Source organism: Bubalus kerabau, chromosome 14, assembly GCF_029407905.1.
Source record: "Bubalus kerabau isolate K-KA32 ecotype Philippines breed swamp buffalo chromosome 14, PCC_UOA_SB_1v2, whole genome shotgun sequence".
NCBI classification, from domain to species: domain Eukaryota; kingdom Metazoa; phylum Chordata; class Mammalia; order Artiodactyla; family Bovidae; genus Bubalus; species Bubalus kerabau.
The window spans coordinates 23,097,761-23,116,980 of record NC_073637.1 but is presented as its reverse complement, the minus strand read 5'-3'; the positions used below and the strand labels follow the sequence as shown (position 1 = coordinate 23,116,980).

Sequence of the window (19,220 nt, the reverse complement as noted above, 5' to 3'; positions counted from 1 at the left end):
ATTTCCCTTTTCAATAGAATGTTAGAGTTGGAAAGATGTTTAAAAATGAAGCATCTTGACATCAGAGATGCTCAGATCACAGTTGACAACTATCAGAATCACAAAGAGCTGTGTCCTTCAGTTACCTGCTGCTTCCCCAACGACAGACACAATCCTGGCACTCAAGGATGAATTAGTGAATTGCTAACACATACAGCACCACCATGTGTCAGGCGCTGTTTCTTCACAAGCATCATTAAATCCTTATGACTGTTTTGGGACATGGATCCTCTGTGACCCCACTCTACAGATGAGGAAGCAAAGGCGTGGAGACACTGAGGACCACACCCAAGCTCAAGTTGCTGCAGGAAGCAGAGCCAACACTCACATCAGCCACTGTGACGCCTGCGTACATTTGCTGAACTGACTAATCTAGCAGTCCTGTGAGCCCTCCGAGTCCCAGAGGAGCACAGCTCCCTGTGTTGTTCAGAGCCCCTCCTTTGGCCTTCTGCAAGGGAGGGAAGTAGTCCCAGCAAACACCAGCTCTTCCCCCAAATTCTCCCTCTTGCCTCTTCAATCCCACCCAGAATTCCACCCCAGGCATCCTTCACGCTGCCTGGGGTGGGTGACTTGTTAGTGTTGGGAGAACTCACTTCACAGCATCTGGTCAGTCCTTGGGGAAACGTTCTAGCACCGCTTTTAGGATCTGACAGTCCTTGATGTGTGTTTTATAGTTTACTATTTTGAGTTCTCTGCAAAGCCCAGAGAATAGTGAAAGTTTTATGGATTTAATATCATGGTGTCTTAGCAAGGCTTACAAGACCCGCGGTTCAGTGTTAAATTGAAAGTTCTGTGAAAAAGACATTATTTCATCTTATTCATCTAATTCTGTCTGCAAAATGTGAAATACTTCTTCTCTACTTATTTCTTCCCAACTCAATTAGGGTCCCAGAGTCAACTCCTATTTATAGAGGTGTTTTCTCGAACCAGAGTAGACACCCAGGGATCCGTACAGAATGAGATCCTAAAGGGCTTTTGATGAACCTTGATTGCAGAATTAACTCACATGTGTCAACTGAAAGAAAAATGCTCAACATAAGAGCTGTGAGATGTTTTATTCAAGGTCTTATTGAGAACTGTGGGCTTCCTTGGTGGTTCAGATGGTAAAGAATCTGCCTGCAGTGCAGGAGACCTGGGTCTGACCCCTGGGTTGGGAAGATCCCCTGGAGAAGGGAATGACAACCCATTCCAGTGTTCTTGCCTGGAGAATCCCATGGACAGAGGAGCCTGGTGGCCTACAGTTGATGAGGTCACAAAGAGTCAGACACAATCGAGCAACTAACACACACACACACACACACATACACACACACATTGAGAAATGTAGCCTGGAAGGCAACCTCTCAGGAGCTCTGAGAAGTTGTTCCAAAGAGTGGGAGTGGGAGTGGGAGGTAAGTTTATTCATCCTTTCGTCTGGGGATTACATGCAGGCAAGTCTACATCGCAGTAAAAGGTTACTGGCAGTCACAAAGGTATCTTAAGTTAATGATTTTAGTTCTTTTCTCTGATGGGAAGATGCAAAACTCTGGGTTCATCACCATTCTTCCTGAGACACACATTTTACTTTCTAGTGGCCTGTTTTTCTCACACCATCACCTTAAGCCCCTCTGGCTGAAGCAGAGGGCGCAGGCCTGCAGTGTGTCAGTCCCGGCACAGGCTGGGTGCTAAGCCAGGTCTCCAAGCTCCGTTTAAACCAGGCTTGCTTAGAACTTGGATTAAGACCCCAAGACAGTACAAGTGCCGTCTCAAGAAGACAGGCAAAGGCCCTCTCAAATAGCTTGCCATGGGCCCCAGGTGGGCAAGTCCTCGTTCTCAGACAGGAGGAAGGTGAAGTGCAGGGGCTCCATTCTGGGATAAAGGGGAAGGTGGATTTGAGATGCTCGAGGTGAACTGATTGCTCAAACAGCCTCTGACCGAGTCCTGGTACAGTTGTTTCCTGTGTTTCGGGAGAAGAGATGCTGTGGGCTACATTCCTTTGGAGGAAATTACAGAAAAGTGTTAAGTAGTTAAACAATAAAACAAAACAACAGGATCTCTCAGTTCTTGCAGCCACAGATGTACTGGCACAGAGAAAGGCATGTGGTCAGCCGTGGAACACTGTTTCCACTGAATGATGCTGTGAGCTTGTTAGACATGCAAACCCACGAGGCCCATTGAGAGCTTCTAAATCAGAATCCCCAGGGATGGAGCCTGCCAAGCTTCAGCTTGTGCTGCTGGAAAACATAACTTGTTTTGCACCAGGAGGCAGGAGAGTGGATGGTGGTGAACACCAGCTGCCCTCACTGAGCCAGCCTGCTGCAGGCACTGCCCGGCTTCCAGACACAGAAAGATAGAAGGCCAAACAAGTGCCCGTGTGCACAGAGCTCACCTTCCATAGCCATTTCCCCGAGGTGCTAGTGGTAAAGAACCCCCCTGCCAAGACCCCCTGGCAAGACATCCCTATCCCAGTATTAAGGCCTGGAAAATCCCACCAAGAGAGGAGCCCAGTGGACTGTGGTCAATAGGGTTGAAAAGAGTCGGCCATGACTAAGTGACTTAGCACGCATGCACGCACCTTCTAGAAGGGTGAGTTTCATAAATGCATAAATGGCTCAATTTCCCATGGGGATGAGAGCTACAGTGAGAGTAAATCAGGGTCATAGGGTAGAGAGTGACGAGCACAGGCCTTGAGGGAACCCAGCCCTGAGAAGTGGACATTTGGATGAGAAATGAGATGGCAAATGAGACAGTAAACTGTAAGCTGCACAGAATGTGCTATGCTCTGTGTGTCCACAATAATTATGATTATTAAGATTCGGGGGAGCAGATACACATAATTAGTAAAAGACTTTCTGGATTATGTAAAACCTGAATCAGGTATTTTGCACCCCCCTGCAAGACATTCTTAGAGGATAAAGGAATTTATTCATAGAAATTGAAACCTGGAGTGACTGGAGGTGCAAACGCCTGAGAACAGCTTAAGTCACCCCTGGAGGGTCAGCAAGTGTGGAATAAAACCAGGAAGCAGGTCCACTGGACCCACAGAACAGGACCAGGAAATCCTGCAACAGACTGACCCAGCTGGCTAAAGCTCTCCACAATTCTAAATAAAGAGATATTCAAAGCTCATTTAGAAGAACAAATTCAAGCCCATTAAACTATGGTATGCAAAATTTGTGGCAAGAAATTATGCATGCTTGAACTGTAAACTACACAATCCTCATTCTCTAGTCATTCTTCTCATTAAGTCCTTTTTTGAGTCTATGTTTATAAAGTCCTGCTTCCCTGGTGGCTCAGAGGATAAAGCGTCTGCCTGCAAAGCAGGAGACCCTGGTTCAATCCCTGGGTTGGGAAGATCCCCTGGAGAAGGAAATGGCAACCCACTCCAGTATTCTTGCCTGGAGAATCCCATGGACAGAGGAGCCTGGCGGGCTATAGTCCCCGGGGTTGCAAAGAGTCGGACACGACTGAGCGACTTCACTTTCACTTATAAAGTCCCAGGTGGAAGAACACTTCTAATTTCACTATCATTACAATTGTATTACAAATATTAAAAAATGATAATAACCTTGAGAGGTCGCAGAGGTTGTAAAGTGGGAAGGGAAGAGGGGAAGGGTCAGTGGAAGGGAGTACAAGGCTGCAACAGGAGACGAGGGCTGACACAGATGGTCCTAAAGATGGAAATAATAGTAGGAGACATAAATGCAAAAGGGTAAACGCAGGGGAGCAGGAGCAGTGAGGTAAGTGAACCATCTCTACATCTGCTGTCGGAAGAGGATAAGAGTGTCTGCATGTGATCATCAATGAACAGCAGTTAGCGTGTAACTTTAGAAAAAGAAATGAGCGTCCTAAGCATTTTTAAAGGAGTGGTGAGGAGAGTGGGTCAGGGATAAGGAAGGATGGGTGAAGGAACTGTTGATGGTTTCAGTTCTATAGCAAGATTTGGCTTTTATTCACCATGACACATGTGACTTTGATACAATTGAAAAATGCAAATTATAAAAGCCTTTCCAGGGACCATTATAGATGAATCCCTGGGTGAGTAGGATCTGATGATGAACTTCAGGGCGGCTGCCACCCTCGGATGCTCACAGCAAATGAGGTGCAGTTCTGGGTTCAGACTGCCATCTTCTTTGTGTCCTCACATGGCAGGCAGGAGGGCTGAGGGAGCTCTGGGCTTCCCTGGTGGCTCAGATGGTGAAGAATCTGCCTGCAATGTGGGAGACCAGGGTTTAGTCCCTGGGTCGGGAAGATCCCTTGGAGAAGGAAACGGCAACCCACTCCAGTATTCTTGCCTGGGAAATTCCATGGGTAGAGGAGCCTGGCAAGCTACAGTCCGTGGGGTCACAAAGAGTTGAACATGACTGTCTAACACTTCACTTCTTCATTAGCTAAGTTCGGGGCAATACATATACATTTATGCCAGGTGCATTTCTGTTTCATGACTTTTATTGTTCTGTTCTCAGATTGAAAGCATCTTGAGTCATATTTTTGATTTTTTTTTTGTCTGCTGCTGGTTATTTTACCTTTTCAGTGGCAGACAAAACTTTAAACCCTCTTATCTTGCCTCTGAGAACTGGGCCTAGGGTCCCCAGAAGAGTAGCTGTTACTAGAATTGTGGTTTAGTGTGAAGGAAGTGGCTTCCTATTTGAGAGCACATTTCTCAGCTTCATAACACAGCAGTAAACAGGATTCCTGGGCTTCTGGGTTGAATATCTAGCAGGGAGACTTTTCACACTCATATTCTGCTCTTTTCTTCTTGGAAAATTACTGTCCCCCGCCCACAACCTTTGCCAGTAGCTTGAGCCGTGCGAGTAATTCTAGCCAGCAAGTTGGATTATTCATCTGCTGGCGTGAGTGAGCTGAAGAGCTCTCTTTCCCCATGGTAAGGGCCGTGCAGAGCACATGTTGATTCGGTAGGGTCTGGAGTGCTGAGCCAGCCCACCGAGGACAGCGACCTAGAGTTCACCTGCTGGACCTGTGTCCTGGGAGCCAATGCAGTGTTGTGTTGTAAGAGTGGCCCAGTCTCCCCAGTGCAGCTTGAGAGTAGTACAGGGTTTTGTCAGGGAGCCACAGTGTCTCCTCCAAATCTGCACACTTGACCCTGAAAGGGTTCTCTACTAATAACCATGATGGGAGGACAGTTGTCACCTGGGATGGCCACAAGCAGACCAGGATGTACAGTCATCTTCAGTCTGTGGCCTGAGAATGTCTGACCACCAGACAGCTGCCCAGTAACATTCTCTAGTAGTATGCTGGAATGCAGTTCAAACTGCAGCAGATTGTGCAATTTTAGAGCCTAAGTTAAAACAAATATTCTTTCCTAGTCAAGTGAATTTTGGGTGTGAGCTCATAATCTCTGGAACTACTGAGAAATTTCAATTTGAACTACACTTTCAGATCTCCTGTGTCTATAAAGGGGCTTCCTTGGTGGCTCATGGGTAAAGAATCTGCCTGCAATGCAGAAGCCACAGGAAATGAGGGTTTGATCCCTGGTTAGGGAAGATCCCCTGGAGGAGGGCATGGCAACCCACTCCAGTATTCTTGCCTGGAGAATCCCATGGACAGAGGACCTAGCAGGCTACAGTCCATGGGGTCGCAAAGAGTCGGACACAACTGAAGCAACTTAGCATGCGTGCATATGTCCATGTAGATGAAACATTCTGGGTTCTTGGTGAGGTCAAATCCTTGAGGTGGCTCTCCTGCTTGGGGCCTGTCATCTCACAGTGCTTACTGCTAAGATGCCCATTTCCCCACTGGTGTGGACCCTTCACTCCTAGAGGTTCTACTGAGTTTACTCTACCCTACAGACATGAGAAAACGTAGTGAAGCTGGAAACGTCAAGAGTAAAAGACCAGCCTCTCTAGCTATACTGTGCATCCATTTCCTCCGAGGTCTTGTCCCCTGCTTGGTAAAAAAGCTTTTGTTTTGTTTTGCTGCTCACTGGACCCAGGTCATCTGTTTCATTCCCATCTGGGGAATGAATGAAAGTTAGCTTGGGGCCTAACTGTTATGCACACAAAGTCATCCCTCTGTCCTGCCAACAACTTCATCTCGTCAACAAAGTGAGGAGCCACGTGACTTGGCTACCTGCTTAAACAGATCAAGGGCAAAGGAAAAGGTGCAGAATAAAAATATAAACCAGTATCAGAGATGTATTTCATCTTTCAGCCATTTAAGCAGAAATTGAAGGAAGCTCAGAAAACAGAAAGCCCTCCTCCTGTAACCTTCTGTTGGGGCTTACTACTGAGGTTGAAGTCCTCTGTGATTAGAACTCTGTTAGTTAATTCCTTTGTAAGGATTCTAGCTTTTTTCAACAGTTGTCTTGGTAAATATACTCCTGGAAGGAAACCAAGTTGATTTTTGTATGTGAAGCATCTTGATATGAATCCCTTTATGGTAAGGTTTTTCAAACACAGTGCTAGTTCTGGGGCCAACAGGACATATCATGGAGAGGCAGAGGGAATATCAGGTTAAAAGATCACACAGTGGGGGAAGGTGTGGACAAGACCAGGGAGGCGTCCACTCTGGGTCCTCCCAGTCTCAGGCAGTGTGAGGGACCAGGTGGAGGAGAAGAGCTGAGGTGCTGCTTGTGTTATGTGCTGGTTTGTGTCTCATCCTGGCAGGGGGCAGTGGGAGCCATGTGATCCAAGCACCTGTGCTTTTGGACTGCCTCCGTCACCTAACCGTGACCTTCAGATTGGGCTACACTGAATACTTGTCCAGAGTGTTTGGGGTGGACCAGACTCTGTAAATACCTCCTGGAAAAAGCATAGAATTTAAATCACGTTCTGATTTATCTAGCATGTTTGCTAAATGGAGTGGTGCTGATAATTATTTAGGCCCAGGCTTTGCTTTAGGATTTTTCACTTAAATTCTCTGTTCTGCCCTAATAATGGATTTGTTGACACAACCCATATTTTCAGTATTATTTTTAGCAAACTATTCCATTTAATGAGATTTTTAAAAACACTCTGTTAGAAGGCCAGTTGGTTCTAGTCAATTCCTCTTAATTGCTGTGTTCAAGATTACCAACCTATTTAGAGCAGGAAGAATGTATAAATACTAGTTACCACTTCAGTGCCTAGACTACTCATTGCTATGGTTCAGTTTTGGTCAATAAAGACAGGCTTATTGACCAGGGAATTTATCCTTTTCTTTTCAGAATTCAGATTCCAAGGCTTACACACACACACACACATACACACACACACACACACACACACACAGTCTGTTTATACTGTGACTCACTGAGGCAAACTCTCAGAAGGATGATAACAAACTCTCACAGCAACAGTGACACACGGTAGACCTCTTAGCTCTGATGGAAGGCTCTGGGGTCAAGGGCACATAAAGAAAATGAACTTGGCTCTTTGTTGCTGCGAGAGTCTAATGACACCAAATCCAGCTGCAGTTTACCTGCCAGACTTAGTCCCCTTACCCCTTCGTGCCCTACGTTCAGATGAGATAATCTCTGCTCTTCAGAAGCACACCGTGAACAACCTGTTAATATTTCAGTGTTACTCTGTGTTACCCTTTGTTCTAAAATAACCATTCTCATTACCTTTGCAATGCAAAATTCTCTTAATTTTGGACCTTTTTTTTTTTTTTAATGTTAGTATGGGGCTCTTGGCTGATATTGTTTTTTTTTAACTTTTCTTGGCTGTACAGCTTCTGGGATCTTAGTTTCCTGACCAGGTATTGAACCAGTGCCCCCTGCATTGGAGGCATGAAGTCTAAGCTAGGGAGATTACTGTCTGAGCCATCAGGGAAGCCCTAATTGGCTATACTTCAGTGCAAAATAAAAAGTTTAACGAAAAAAGGATGAGGGTTAGATTTCTCTTCTCTTAATGTCTAGTGAGCTCTAAAAATGGAACAACTTCCTGTTTCTATTTATTACTGCCTGACTGCCCACAGTACAAAAGATGGTGAAAACTTGTCTCCTTGCAGAAAGGAGAGGAAAGAGAGCTGAAAGTTTTCATGGAAATAGAGTATCTAAAATGCTATTTTTGTCAACAAAAATATCTTCACTATATTATGTTAGTAACTTAAAATATATAAACCTACGATATAAAGTTAGATTATGGCAATTTCTTCCCTAAACTTCTTAACCACATAATGATACTTGAGTTCCAGAAAGCAGCCTGTTTTGCGAATTTTGAAACTAAGATTAAATATAAGTATTTGTCATAAGGAAATGATTCTAACTTCTGTACTTTAAACTATTAGAGACGGGGCAAAATCTGATATGTGGAGCGAAGACAGGTTCCAAGGAAAGTGAAAAAGGAGGCTAAGATAACTATACAGTCATTAAATAATTATCAATTGTTTAAGATAAAGCAATTTATGTCATCACTTCAAAATAGTTATTTCATCTATTTAAGTGTATATGGTAATAAACTATTTTGTTCATCAACATCTTAGATCCATGACATAAAAACATATGAGCATAAATACAGCAATCTCTCAAGTGATTTTAGAAATGAAATTTGCTCCTTAACTTGGCTGACACTTGTCCTTTTTTTCTTATTCTTATTTTCACTGAATCTATCGATTTACTTATTAATAAATGGATACTACACATCACTTTAAAAACCATCTGGCCAACTTAATATTACATAGTATACAACTGGAGTGGTAGGCATATGCAACAAGATAAGTAATCCTGCTGCTTCTGCTGCTAAGTCGCTTCAGTCGTGTCCGACTCTGTGCGACCCCATAGATGGCAGCCCACCAGGCTCCCCTGTCCCTGGGATTCTCCAGGCAAGAACACTGGAGTGGGTTGCCATTTCCTTCTCCAATGCATGAAAGTGAAAAGTGAAAGTGAAGTTGCTCAGTTGTGTCCAACTCTTCGCGACCCCATGGACTGCAGCCTACCAGGCTCCTCCATCCACAGGATTTTCTACGCAAGAGTACTGGAATTGGCTGCCATCGCCTTCTCCTAAGACTTCTCAATTTATGTGGTCAAGGGGCTAGCTGCATAGCTTTCTTTGAGTATAAAGACTTACAAACCAATGGAAAAGAGAAAAAGTGTTGATGTAGGAATCAGTAGTCCATTATCAGATAAGTTATTTTCAAGTAAATCCCTGAAAATGTGAGCAAGGAGGCCTAAAACAATCATTTAAATGTCTTTGGCATTTTTATGTATTGTCAGATAGAATGAAAGGCATCTACATATAAAGGCAATGTAACACAGACACATGTTATGGCTTAATATAAGAGATTAAATTTCTAATTAAAATTCATTTCTATTTGGATAGTCTGCACCAACAGGTTTCATTCTCAATATTAAATAGAGCAGAAATTTTGGAAGTGACTTTGGGAGAGTATTTTCTTTTTAATTGTACATACACTTCCTTTATTCCTTTGATTTCAATGGTTACTGAATTTGCAAAGCTAAAACCAACTTTTCTGCTTTTTAAGTATTTTGCTATAAATACTTCCAGTGGAGGCAGGTGGGTGGACAGAGCAAGGTATATGTTTTTACATTTGTTGTTTGGTCTCAAAAGAATTAAATTCCTTACTGTTCCAGGTTGTTTTTTTAAAACACTCTCATCATAAAGTAACTTAACATAAACTTTGTCTTTTTTTTTTTTTAAACACAGTAAGAAGTTTCAGAAAATACAGACTAGCTTTGAAATGCTGGGAAACTAATGGAGTCTGAAGATCAGCTTGGCATTATGGGTGGATAGTTCGGAGGGAAAAATAAAAAATAAAGAACAGTCACTAAAGGTTGAGGCCCCCAGAAGCAGCAGTGGTGCATGATTCTGGGTGACTTTCCCATTTGGAAAGGATTGTGGGAGAAGTCTGTCCCTTCACACCCTCAGTCACGAATAGTATCTTTGAATGTTAACAAGGTCAACAAAACTTCAGATCATAGCTCAAAGGACTGAGAAAGCCTCATGAAGAAACCCTTGGGAAGGTCCATGAACAGTAGGTACAATTTCCTTAGCCATGTGATTTACAAACATTGGGAATACCAGGAATGGAACATTTTCACCAAAGCAAGTCTACTTCCACCCAGTTTCATATGTACGAATTAAATGTAACTTAGGGAGGAAAAAGTACTGAAAAAAGTATTTTTAAGCTTTCAGCATTGACCAGAATCGCCCAGAGGACTAGTTAGCTTGGGGTGGGGCCCCTTGAATTTGCACTTCTGGGAAGTGCCCTTAAGATTTGACGTCTCTGGGCCCAGACCACATTTTGAGAACCACTAATTTACACAAAGTCTATTTCACTTTTCTACTAGAGGATAGCCACTTAGATAGATTGTCATAGAGAAATCCTTAATTTTGACTATGTTTCTTAGAATGTGGAGTTAAGTGGTTTTTAGTGACTATGGTGGGACACAATACCAAGGAGATGCCTTGTAGTAAGTGTTGATGGCTGTAAAGATTGCCACCAAGTTGCCCTTGTACCTCTGTCAGCTCTGAGGCTGTGTTATAGTTCCTCAATTTGTAAACTATATACATATCATTTCTCAGGAATGTAGAGTTAGATGCTTTCTTCACATTTAAATTCAGTTCTACTCTAGAAAATATAGCTATCTTCCCAACAAACTAAATTCATGTTTCTTAAAATCAGTATGGAAATGCCACTGTGTTGCCCTTGTTTTTCAGAGAAAAATAAGTACAGTAAAACTAATTTTCTTTTATTAGAGAGGAAGTATTTATTTTTATTGTTTTTTTGGGGGGGGCAGGGAGAAGGCGATAGACTTGTAACTGTACTGAAAATAGTACAAGGAAATAAAATTGCAGAACAAAACAGTTCCATATTTAGTAGGATTCAGTTCTGGATTTTCCCCAGATATTGCAAGTCAAATCAAAGATAGAAGGAAATTCTTCCAGGCCTCAGACCAGACTTGGCACTCATTATAAATCATAACCAAGGCCCGTTATGCAACAGAAGTGTTTGCAAATGACTAGGGGATTTAAGGTTAATCTGGGCAACCCACAAAGACCTCCAACCCCCAGGTTGAAGAAAACAGGCAACAACTCTTGTCATGACTTTGGGAAATGTGAACTTCTAGGACGGTTACAGTAGTTTGTATTCGGAATTAGATTTCGTTTAATAAGCATTTGTTGAATGCTTTGCCAAGTACAAATTGGCACTTGCCATCTATCCACCTCTACAACGATTAAATCATGAGCCCTTGCAGCTGCTGACCTTCAACATCCCCTGAAAGGAGTTCAGGGTGGAGATCAGGAATGAGGAAACCTGTGCTCTGGGAAGAACCCGTAGAACTGGTCTTCAGATATTTTCAGATTTTATGAGCCCAATTCCTATATCTCCCCATAGCTAGAAAAGTACTAAAAGCATCATTGATGACATCTGCTCCTTGTGATTAGCAGCGAGGCTGCCCAAATGCATATGTACCCCACCTTCACTAAAATTATATGCAACACAAACCTTCACCCCTACCACTTTGGAGTAGTTCTTCAGAGCTACCTCAATTGCTGTCTGTCTCCTGGGCTATAGCTCTCATTTCCCCGAATAAAACTTAACTCACAATGCTCATGGGGTGCTTTTTCCCCGCTCCAGTCAACGGCCTCATGTGTGCAAATTAGAGATTTTTTGATATCACAAGGCTCCTGGCTACCCAGGGTTCTGTATTCGCAGTGTATTCACTCTGGTTATTTTGTGCTTAAAGTTAAAACTGAAGCAACCTGGTGTGAAGAATTAATTTATGAAGGCAAGGGAGCAAGGGTTACTTTCCTGTTTCCAGGGCCAGACCTGCTGCAACTACAAGCCAAGAACTCTAGGAATAAACTGTCTTGTGGGAATCTAGATTAGTAAAGTCCAAATAAATTTCTAAATAATTCCAGGTGATGGGATAGTTTAAAATCCTACTAGCCATTCAACAAACGTAGAGTACCAGTCTTGCAGGAGACCCTGCACTGGGCGCTGGAGAGCAGCAGAGAACGAAGCGGGCCTGGGTGCAGACTTTGGGGATAACACACCAGTAGGAACGCACACTCACCAGAAGGAAATCATTCACGAAAAGTGCTAACTGGAAGGCATACTCAGACATGGTTTGAAGGTGGAGAACCTTGGGAGGAAGACCCTGAGCTGTCCCCTGATCTGCTGTCGAACACCTCACCCACAAGAACAGCACTGGGTCCTGTTTGATAATTCGTACTTACTAGCAGTCTTGTTACAAATGACCTGTGGTCAGCTTTCAAGCAATTGCGGAAGAAGAGAAAAAGAGAGGTCAATTACTCTGAGAAATTCCTATAGTAGACTGCAGAAAGTAAACATAGAAATGGAAAAATCTGAGAAAATGCTGTGGCAGGTGTTTCAGCAGTTTTCCTAACTTGACCATTTTTAGTTATCTAGCCCATGTAGGAGATTTTCGGGTGCTGAAATTCCTGCTTGGTACGGCAGAAAGCGAACCTTGCGAGACTGCCACGTGGGCCCGTCACAGCTGGGACCTGGGGCCGGGCGCCGCAGATGGAGCGATCCTGCAGGAGACCCGGGAGGGCGGCCGCCGGGCCTGCTTTCATGCTCCGTCCGCTGCAAATATAGCAAAAGGGACAGCAACTGTTCTGCTCGCCTGCGCTCTCGCAGGTTCTCCGCCAACAGCATCTGACTTAAACGGTTCCGTACACGGTCAGCGCGGCATCCCGGGCGCCCCAACTACCTGCTCACCGGGAGGCCCACAGCGGAGGCGGCCCGCACGTCCGTAAGGCCCGCAGCCGCGGACAGAGCCCTTCCGCCGGGCAGCCCTCGGTCCGCTCCCGGCGCCGCTTGCCCTGACTGACGTACAGGCGCCCACACAGCGGCGGGCACCGCAGAGCAGCTGCAGCTAGCGCCTGGGTCTCGGTTCTGTGACCTGCCGGGGAGCACTGGAGAGCAGCTGCAGCACAGAAGCCACTTTCCCGGGCTTCCCCTTTCTGAAGCCGCGTCCCGGGACCCTCGAGACCTCGCGTGGTTTGGGTCTGGGGGCGGGGCGACCCGAGGGGCGGCGCCGGATGGAGCGTCCCCGGGCCTTGTTGACATCGGCGTCCTCCCGCCCGCCGCCGTCCGCGCATGCCCGGTCGCCGCCGGCTCGGAGGCCGCGGCGCTCGGGCTTCCCCCACCTGCGTCCCGGCCCCGCCCCTCCCCCCGGCGGCGGCGGCGGAGGCTGCTGCGGCGGACGTGTTGTTTTGGCGGCGGCGCTGGCTGCTGAGGAGCCAACCGAGACCCAGCGCCTCACCAGCACCGGCTGCGGCGGGCCCACCGACCGCGTCGCCAGAGGTAAGGCCTCCGTCGAGGGCTGAGGCCGGGGGCGGGGCCCAAGGGTAGGGTCCGAGGGGACGGAAGGGGAGATGGAGGCTGCAGGGGTGAGTCCCGGAGGGTGGTCGCTGGCCCGGAGGCTGAGGGGCGTGAGGGAGGTTGGGGGTCGGGTGGGTCAGGGCCCGGGAGTCGAGAAGGGGGATCGGGGGTCTGTGTCGGGATTCTGGGCCAGGCGGCTGAGGTCGAGGGGGGCTGGGGGCCGGGGGTCCAAGGAATCGGAAGGGGCCGGGGGTCGGGTCCGAGCCGCTAAGGTGGTCGAGGAGCCTGCGGGTGGAGGGAGACTGGGGCCCGGGGGTCTAAGGAGTCGGAAGGGTCGCGAGGGCCGGGGCTCGGGGCCGGGGGTCTAAGTAATCGGAAGGGTCGCGGGGGCCGGGGTTGGGAGCCGGGGGTCGGGGCCTGGCAGCTGAAGAGGTCGAGGGGACCGGGGCGGTGGAGGGAGACTGGGGCCCCGGGTTCTAAGGAGTCGGAAGGGTCGCGGAGGCCGGGGGTCGGGGTCGGGGCCGGGCTGCTGAGGCGCGTCGAGGGGGCCCGGGGTCTAAGGAGTGGGGAGGTTCGCGGGGGCCGGGGTCGCGCCCGCCGCTGGGCAGTTCTCCGCCCCCGTGACTTTGTTGTTGTCTTGGAGGAGGCGGACCTGCCCGCTGGGGCCGGAGCGGAGGGGAGGGGGTGTTGGGGCTGGAGCGGCGCAGCCTGTTCCCACTTTCGGTTTTGGGGTTGGGCGGTTACTCGTGTGAAGTGCGGGCTGGTCCCTAGGGGGTTTCCAGCGCCGGCGTGGAGGGGACCCAGGAACGGGGCAGCAAGGAGGGGAGGATTGTACGAGTCCGCGGCCATTCCCCACCCCAATACTGTGCTTTCATCTGTCTTCTTTAACATTTAGAGAACCTAACTATGTTTTTTATGTTACTTACTAGAATCATTTGGGTATGGAGGAGGTACAGTTTGTGCCAATAGTTTTTTCTCCTAGTTTTTAATTTACCTTTATTACTAAAGTATTACATGCTCTTTGAAGAAAGAAATTTAGCAGCCTAACCATACAGAAAGTCTCCTCCTTCCCTTCACCCACCTCACTCTCACCCATTTCCCCTCCCTCCCTTAATACCCAGAGTGTAACCAGTCTTAAAGTGTGGTGTTTAGCCTTTAAGGATTTTTCATTGCATATTAAACTTATTGTAAATCGACTATATTTCAAGCAGACAAAAACGAAAAACAAAATGGGATCATACATAGCACATAGTTTTTATTGGTCAACAATATCACAATTATTTCTCTTTTTTACATACCTCATTCTTTCAATAAACTACAGAGCTATATATGTAAATTTAATAGCTGAACATTGTTATTATTTCTATAATCTTAGCTTTTACTTAGCTTTTAATAAAGTCTACAAAGTGATACTTTGAAACATAATAAAACTAAGAATGTCTGAGGCCAGTTGAGGATACTTACATATTAGAAAATTGAGTAATATGTTTACATAGAACTTAATGGCAGCTTGCAGGAGGCTTGGATGACTTCACAAAGCAGGTTACTGAAATAGTTTCTTTTTTGTTTTTTTTTAAGTGTACTTTTCAGAGTAAACTTAAATTCCATAGGGCCAGTTGAAAGCAAATTCTGTCACTCAAAGGAAAACTGGACTGTGTATGAGGAGGAGGTAGGATAGAAGGCCAGCGGCCCACAGGTTCGTGTTTCAGGCTGGTAGGAGGTAAACTCTTAAGTGGAAGGGTGACCCTAGCTGCTTACCATTCAGCAAGATAGAAAGCTAGGAAGTTGCTGTTAAGTTTTATAGTTCTGTGTGCAGATGCTGGAGGCTTTGGCGATTTAATCACTGCCCTGTGCTTATTGAAAATGTATAGCATGTTCATCTTGCCCTCCAGGGAGGACAACTTAGTAAGGGAATCATATGGAACCACTTGATTCTCAGCATATGTAGCCCACGATCTTAGGCCCAGCTGTGTAGCATTTTATTATTTGGGAAGCTATGTTCAGAAGGAATCAGAAACATCCATGGCATTTTTAGTTATCATGGCTGGTAATAGAAGCACTCTTTCATGTATTTCTCACAACCTAGGTGGCATGCTGTCCATTCTATGGATTTTTAAACAGAAGCTCTCAAAGTCAACTGCTCAAAACCCTGTTACCTTTTTACTGGTAGTGGCTAAATTAGACTTTGGCATGCTTCATGCTCCACACATGCTGCCAAGAGCATGTGGTTTGCTCTGCCGTGCTACCCCCCCATTAGTGAAAATTACCTTACAAAATCACTGATCTCAGAGTTTCCTTCTCCTTTTTGGCTTGGAAATTTTCCTTAAGAGTAGAGACATGAATATAATTGTGTGCACTGAAAAATAATCTAAAGGATAGTTAGTGTGAATCTCTAGTGATATCTTTTTAGATGAGGTTTCTGATGGAGTGTTATTAAAATATTGAATACCTTGGAGTGATGCTGTTAACCGGGAAGATGGGGATTGTGTTACTTTAGTCTTTGGTTACTCCACTAGATGCCGTGCTCATTTGGGCATCATAGTAAATTGTAGCTCTTACAGATACTTCTATTCTGTTCCTTAAAGACTAGTCTCATTTCGTTTAGAATTATGAACCCAGTTACACTCTTTGTAAACTAATATGATGAAAAGAATACAAAGAGGGCCCTAAAAAGATTGATTTCCATATTTATTTTGGTCCCATAAAACTACATGGTGACTGGCAATTTAATAGCATCTATGTCATAATGTTGTGGTTATTAATCTGTTTTGGTTTTCCAGCACATGTGAAAACTGGATTAAAGAAATATGGCAAATACTGAGGTTAAAGTGAGATAGTTGTAATATATATGTATTTAAGAAGAAACCCACGTATAGGAAAATATTTGGGCTTTTATTCTTGGCAGTTGTTAAAGGATGTAATTAGATGCACATTTAAGTGACTAATCTGCCATCGCTTGTCTCTTGGACCACGCATGCTGGATGTAAGTGGGTTTATGGTTGTGGGATATAAACAACAGTGCAGCAGCAGCAGCAAGATGTCTTTAGGATACACTGGTATTCCCAGCCCTAGGAGAATGGGGAGTCCAATACTGTGTGTGCATATTCTCAGAAATTAGTAAGAGAGGTCTTATGACTGGTGGCTAGTAATAAAAAGTTTTCCAGTTTAGCCTGAAAAATCCTTTCCGTGGGGGAATGCATTCATGAGTAGCCAGAAATCAATAAACTTTTACATCCTATGAATGGTAACAGTAGCATCAGCATCACCTAGAGTTTAAAATCTAGATTGGATTTAAAAGCTAAGTATAAAACAACTCTGGAATTGCTGAAAGGACCTGTTCCCTGACAACTTTGTTTCTAAGGAGAAGCTAGTTCAGATGCAAGATCTTGAAGCCAGAATTTGAGGGGAGAAAATCTGAGAGTTGGCCCTCAGTGTAGACGGAGGGGAGTCAGCTATGTGGATGGAGGTCAAGGGAAGTAAGAATGTGAAAGTTACAGTTCTGAGCTTAGAGATACTGAAATAAAGTATGTCTGGGGGTTGAATTGCAATAATTAACACTATGTGGTAACCTGCAGGCTCTTGTAAACCCATAATGACCACATTATCATGAGTCAGTTGAGTCTGTAACCTCAAGTGCAGTGAGCATCTGAGAACTGTGGGCTGTGAAGTACCCTGAGGCCCTTGTCTTCCCTGTTCTCCTGGCCAGCATCTCGGACTCCTGGGCCCCGTGGCCTTTGTTTTCTCACCTCACTGAGGTACAGGCCACCTGAGAGGGCCTCCTCATCTCCCTTTGGGAGCTTTGTTTTCTCCCTTTTGGCCACCACAGGCCCCTTGTTCCCACTGTTCTTTCCCTCTTTGCGAGGCCTGAGTTCTGCATAGCTTCATTTTCTTTCCAAAGCTTCAGATTTGCCTTTAACTTGGTTTCCTTGAAAAACTCTTTTAAGTAGCTGTCATTTTGTTATCTTGAATCAAATACATTCAGAGCTGAAGTGTTTTGTTTTCAGATTTAATGTTTTTTCTCCATTTACTTGTTTATATTAATCATCATGTTTTCTTAGTCATCTGGACTCAAAGGACATCTTTGATTCCTCACTTTACTTTTTTTAGAAATGATTTGTCATTTTATTGCACATTGTTCCTGATTTCTCCTGTCTTGCATTTTCACGGCGGTGAAACAGTTTTAATCCCTTTGCTTCAGCTGTCGTTAACAGGAGACAACCATAATCTCTTAAGTTTGTGCCATCCATCATGCATACTGCTATCAAGTTAACTGTCCTAATTGGAACCCTGATCATTTTTTTCCCTGCATGGGAACAAAGCAGAGCTCCAAATTTACTGTTTCTTCTGACAAAAGTCACTGTGCAGGCATGCTTTGTCTCATTTGGTCCTCATGATAGTTTATGTCTTTATGTCTTAGGTACTATTGTGTCTTAAGTACTGTATGTCTTAGGTACTATTGTGCCACTTTACAGGGAAAGAATTTGAGACTTCATGAACCTGAAGGAGTTGCTAATAGGTGGAAGACCTGGAGTTTGAATCCCCAGCCTGTCTTCCAGTTCTGTGTTCTTGAAGAGTTCTGTACCTCCACCCAGTGGCTCTTGATCAACTCTGGGATACAGTCCCTGTTCTTCACCTTTGCCTTTCAAAAGTGCCTTACCTGGCCCCAGCACTCCTTCTCACATTTGTTTCTTGTTTTATTCAAGCTTTTGGTTTCTTATACATTTTCATTCAGGATTTACTACCTTTCCCATGTCTGCTATTCAAGGAGGTCCCTGTGCAGAAGGGCTAGCTGGTGGGCTGTATTTCCTTAGGGCTCCTGTTCCCTGTCTGCTAGCGAGGTCTTTTCTCATTCATATAGTTGTTAACCTCGTGATGAGAACCTTCTACTCTGAATTTTGAGTACTCTAACAGTTGTAATTGGATTATAAAATGTTAGAAAGCAGAAAATGTGTTGTAGACGCTTAGGAGATGTGTGTGAATGAAAATGATCTCTGGTCACCTGCCCCATTAATGGCAATTTAAGTAGTTTTTTATTTTAGTTGGTAGATGACACAATAGTTTAATGGAGTTTTTATTTTTGTGTATGTAACAAAACCGGATTTCCTTGTTGTAGGCTATCAAATGAGTTAAATTTTCAGACTCATTTCTAGGTAATTGTGATAAGTAAGTTATTTGTAAAACTACTTATAAGTGTTTTTTTACATGCACACGTCTAACCTTGAATTTATCATGGTTAATGATTACCATGCAGAGGTTAAAATTTTATATTTCTCTATATTGCCTTTTGGAGAAGGAAATGGCAACCCACTCTGGTATTCTTGCCTGGAGAAGTCCATGGACAGAGGAGCCTGGCGGGCTACAGTCCATGGAGTCACAAACAGTCTTACATGACTGAGCAACTAAACAACAACAACATATTGCCTTTGCATCTTGTATTACAATTTAAGTATTACATTACTGTAAGTACTATATTAATGTAAGTATTTTATTAAGTAATTTGTTTTTGCTTTGTTGTATAAAAATATAATCCTTTCTGGTAGAAGTTGAGAATGTAGGCTATCTCGGTGATGGCATTGGAGTTTAATAAAAGTGTTTATAAAAGTTTATTTAAAAAGTTTTTAATAAAAGTGTTATTCTCAGACTAATCAGTTTGTCAGTCTTCCAGCTTTCAACTTTATAAAGGATAAAAATCATAAATACTTCTCTGAAAATAAAAGTTTTAAGCAAGTTTATAGTAATTGATTTTAAAAACATATAGTCACATGGGTCAAGGTATAAGTGTTATAAAGTTTATAGACTGAAAGAGACTCCTCTTCCACCTCCCATTTTCGCTACTGAGAGGTAGTCACTTATCTTTGGAATGATATAGAAGAAGCAGTTTGTTTGTTTATAAGTATATTTGAATAAATATTTTTCTTTCAAGTTATGATAAAGTATAATATATTGCA

At 44.4% G+C, this 19,220-nt stretch overlaps 1 protein-coding gene across 8 annotated transcripts in view; it reads left to right on the top strand.

Moving 5' to 3' along the window:
* The first annotated feature begins 12,250 nt into the window (after nt 1-12,250).
* The window catches only part of PCMTD1 (protein-L-isoaspartate (D-aspartate) O-methyltransferase domain containing 1), a 49,164-nt gene continuing 42,194 nt past the window's right edge, over nt 12,251-19,220 (top strand). For 3 of the 8 annotated variants that reach the window (XM_055545964.1, XM_055545965.1, XM_055545960.1), the window contains exon 1: nt 13,115-13,254. Coding sequence is in view for 2 of the 8 variants with exons in the window: in XM_055545967.1 (XP_055401942.1) it covers nt 12,990-13,254 (265 nt within the window). In the remaining 6 variants the exon portion in view is untranslated. Of the gene's footprint in view, nt 13,255-19,220 lie in introns of all 8 variants that reach the window. The other 5 variants (XM_055545967.1, XM_055545968.1, XM_055545963.1 and 2 more) reach the window with 5 other exon arrangements.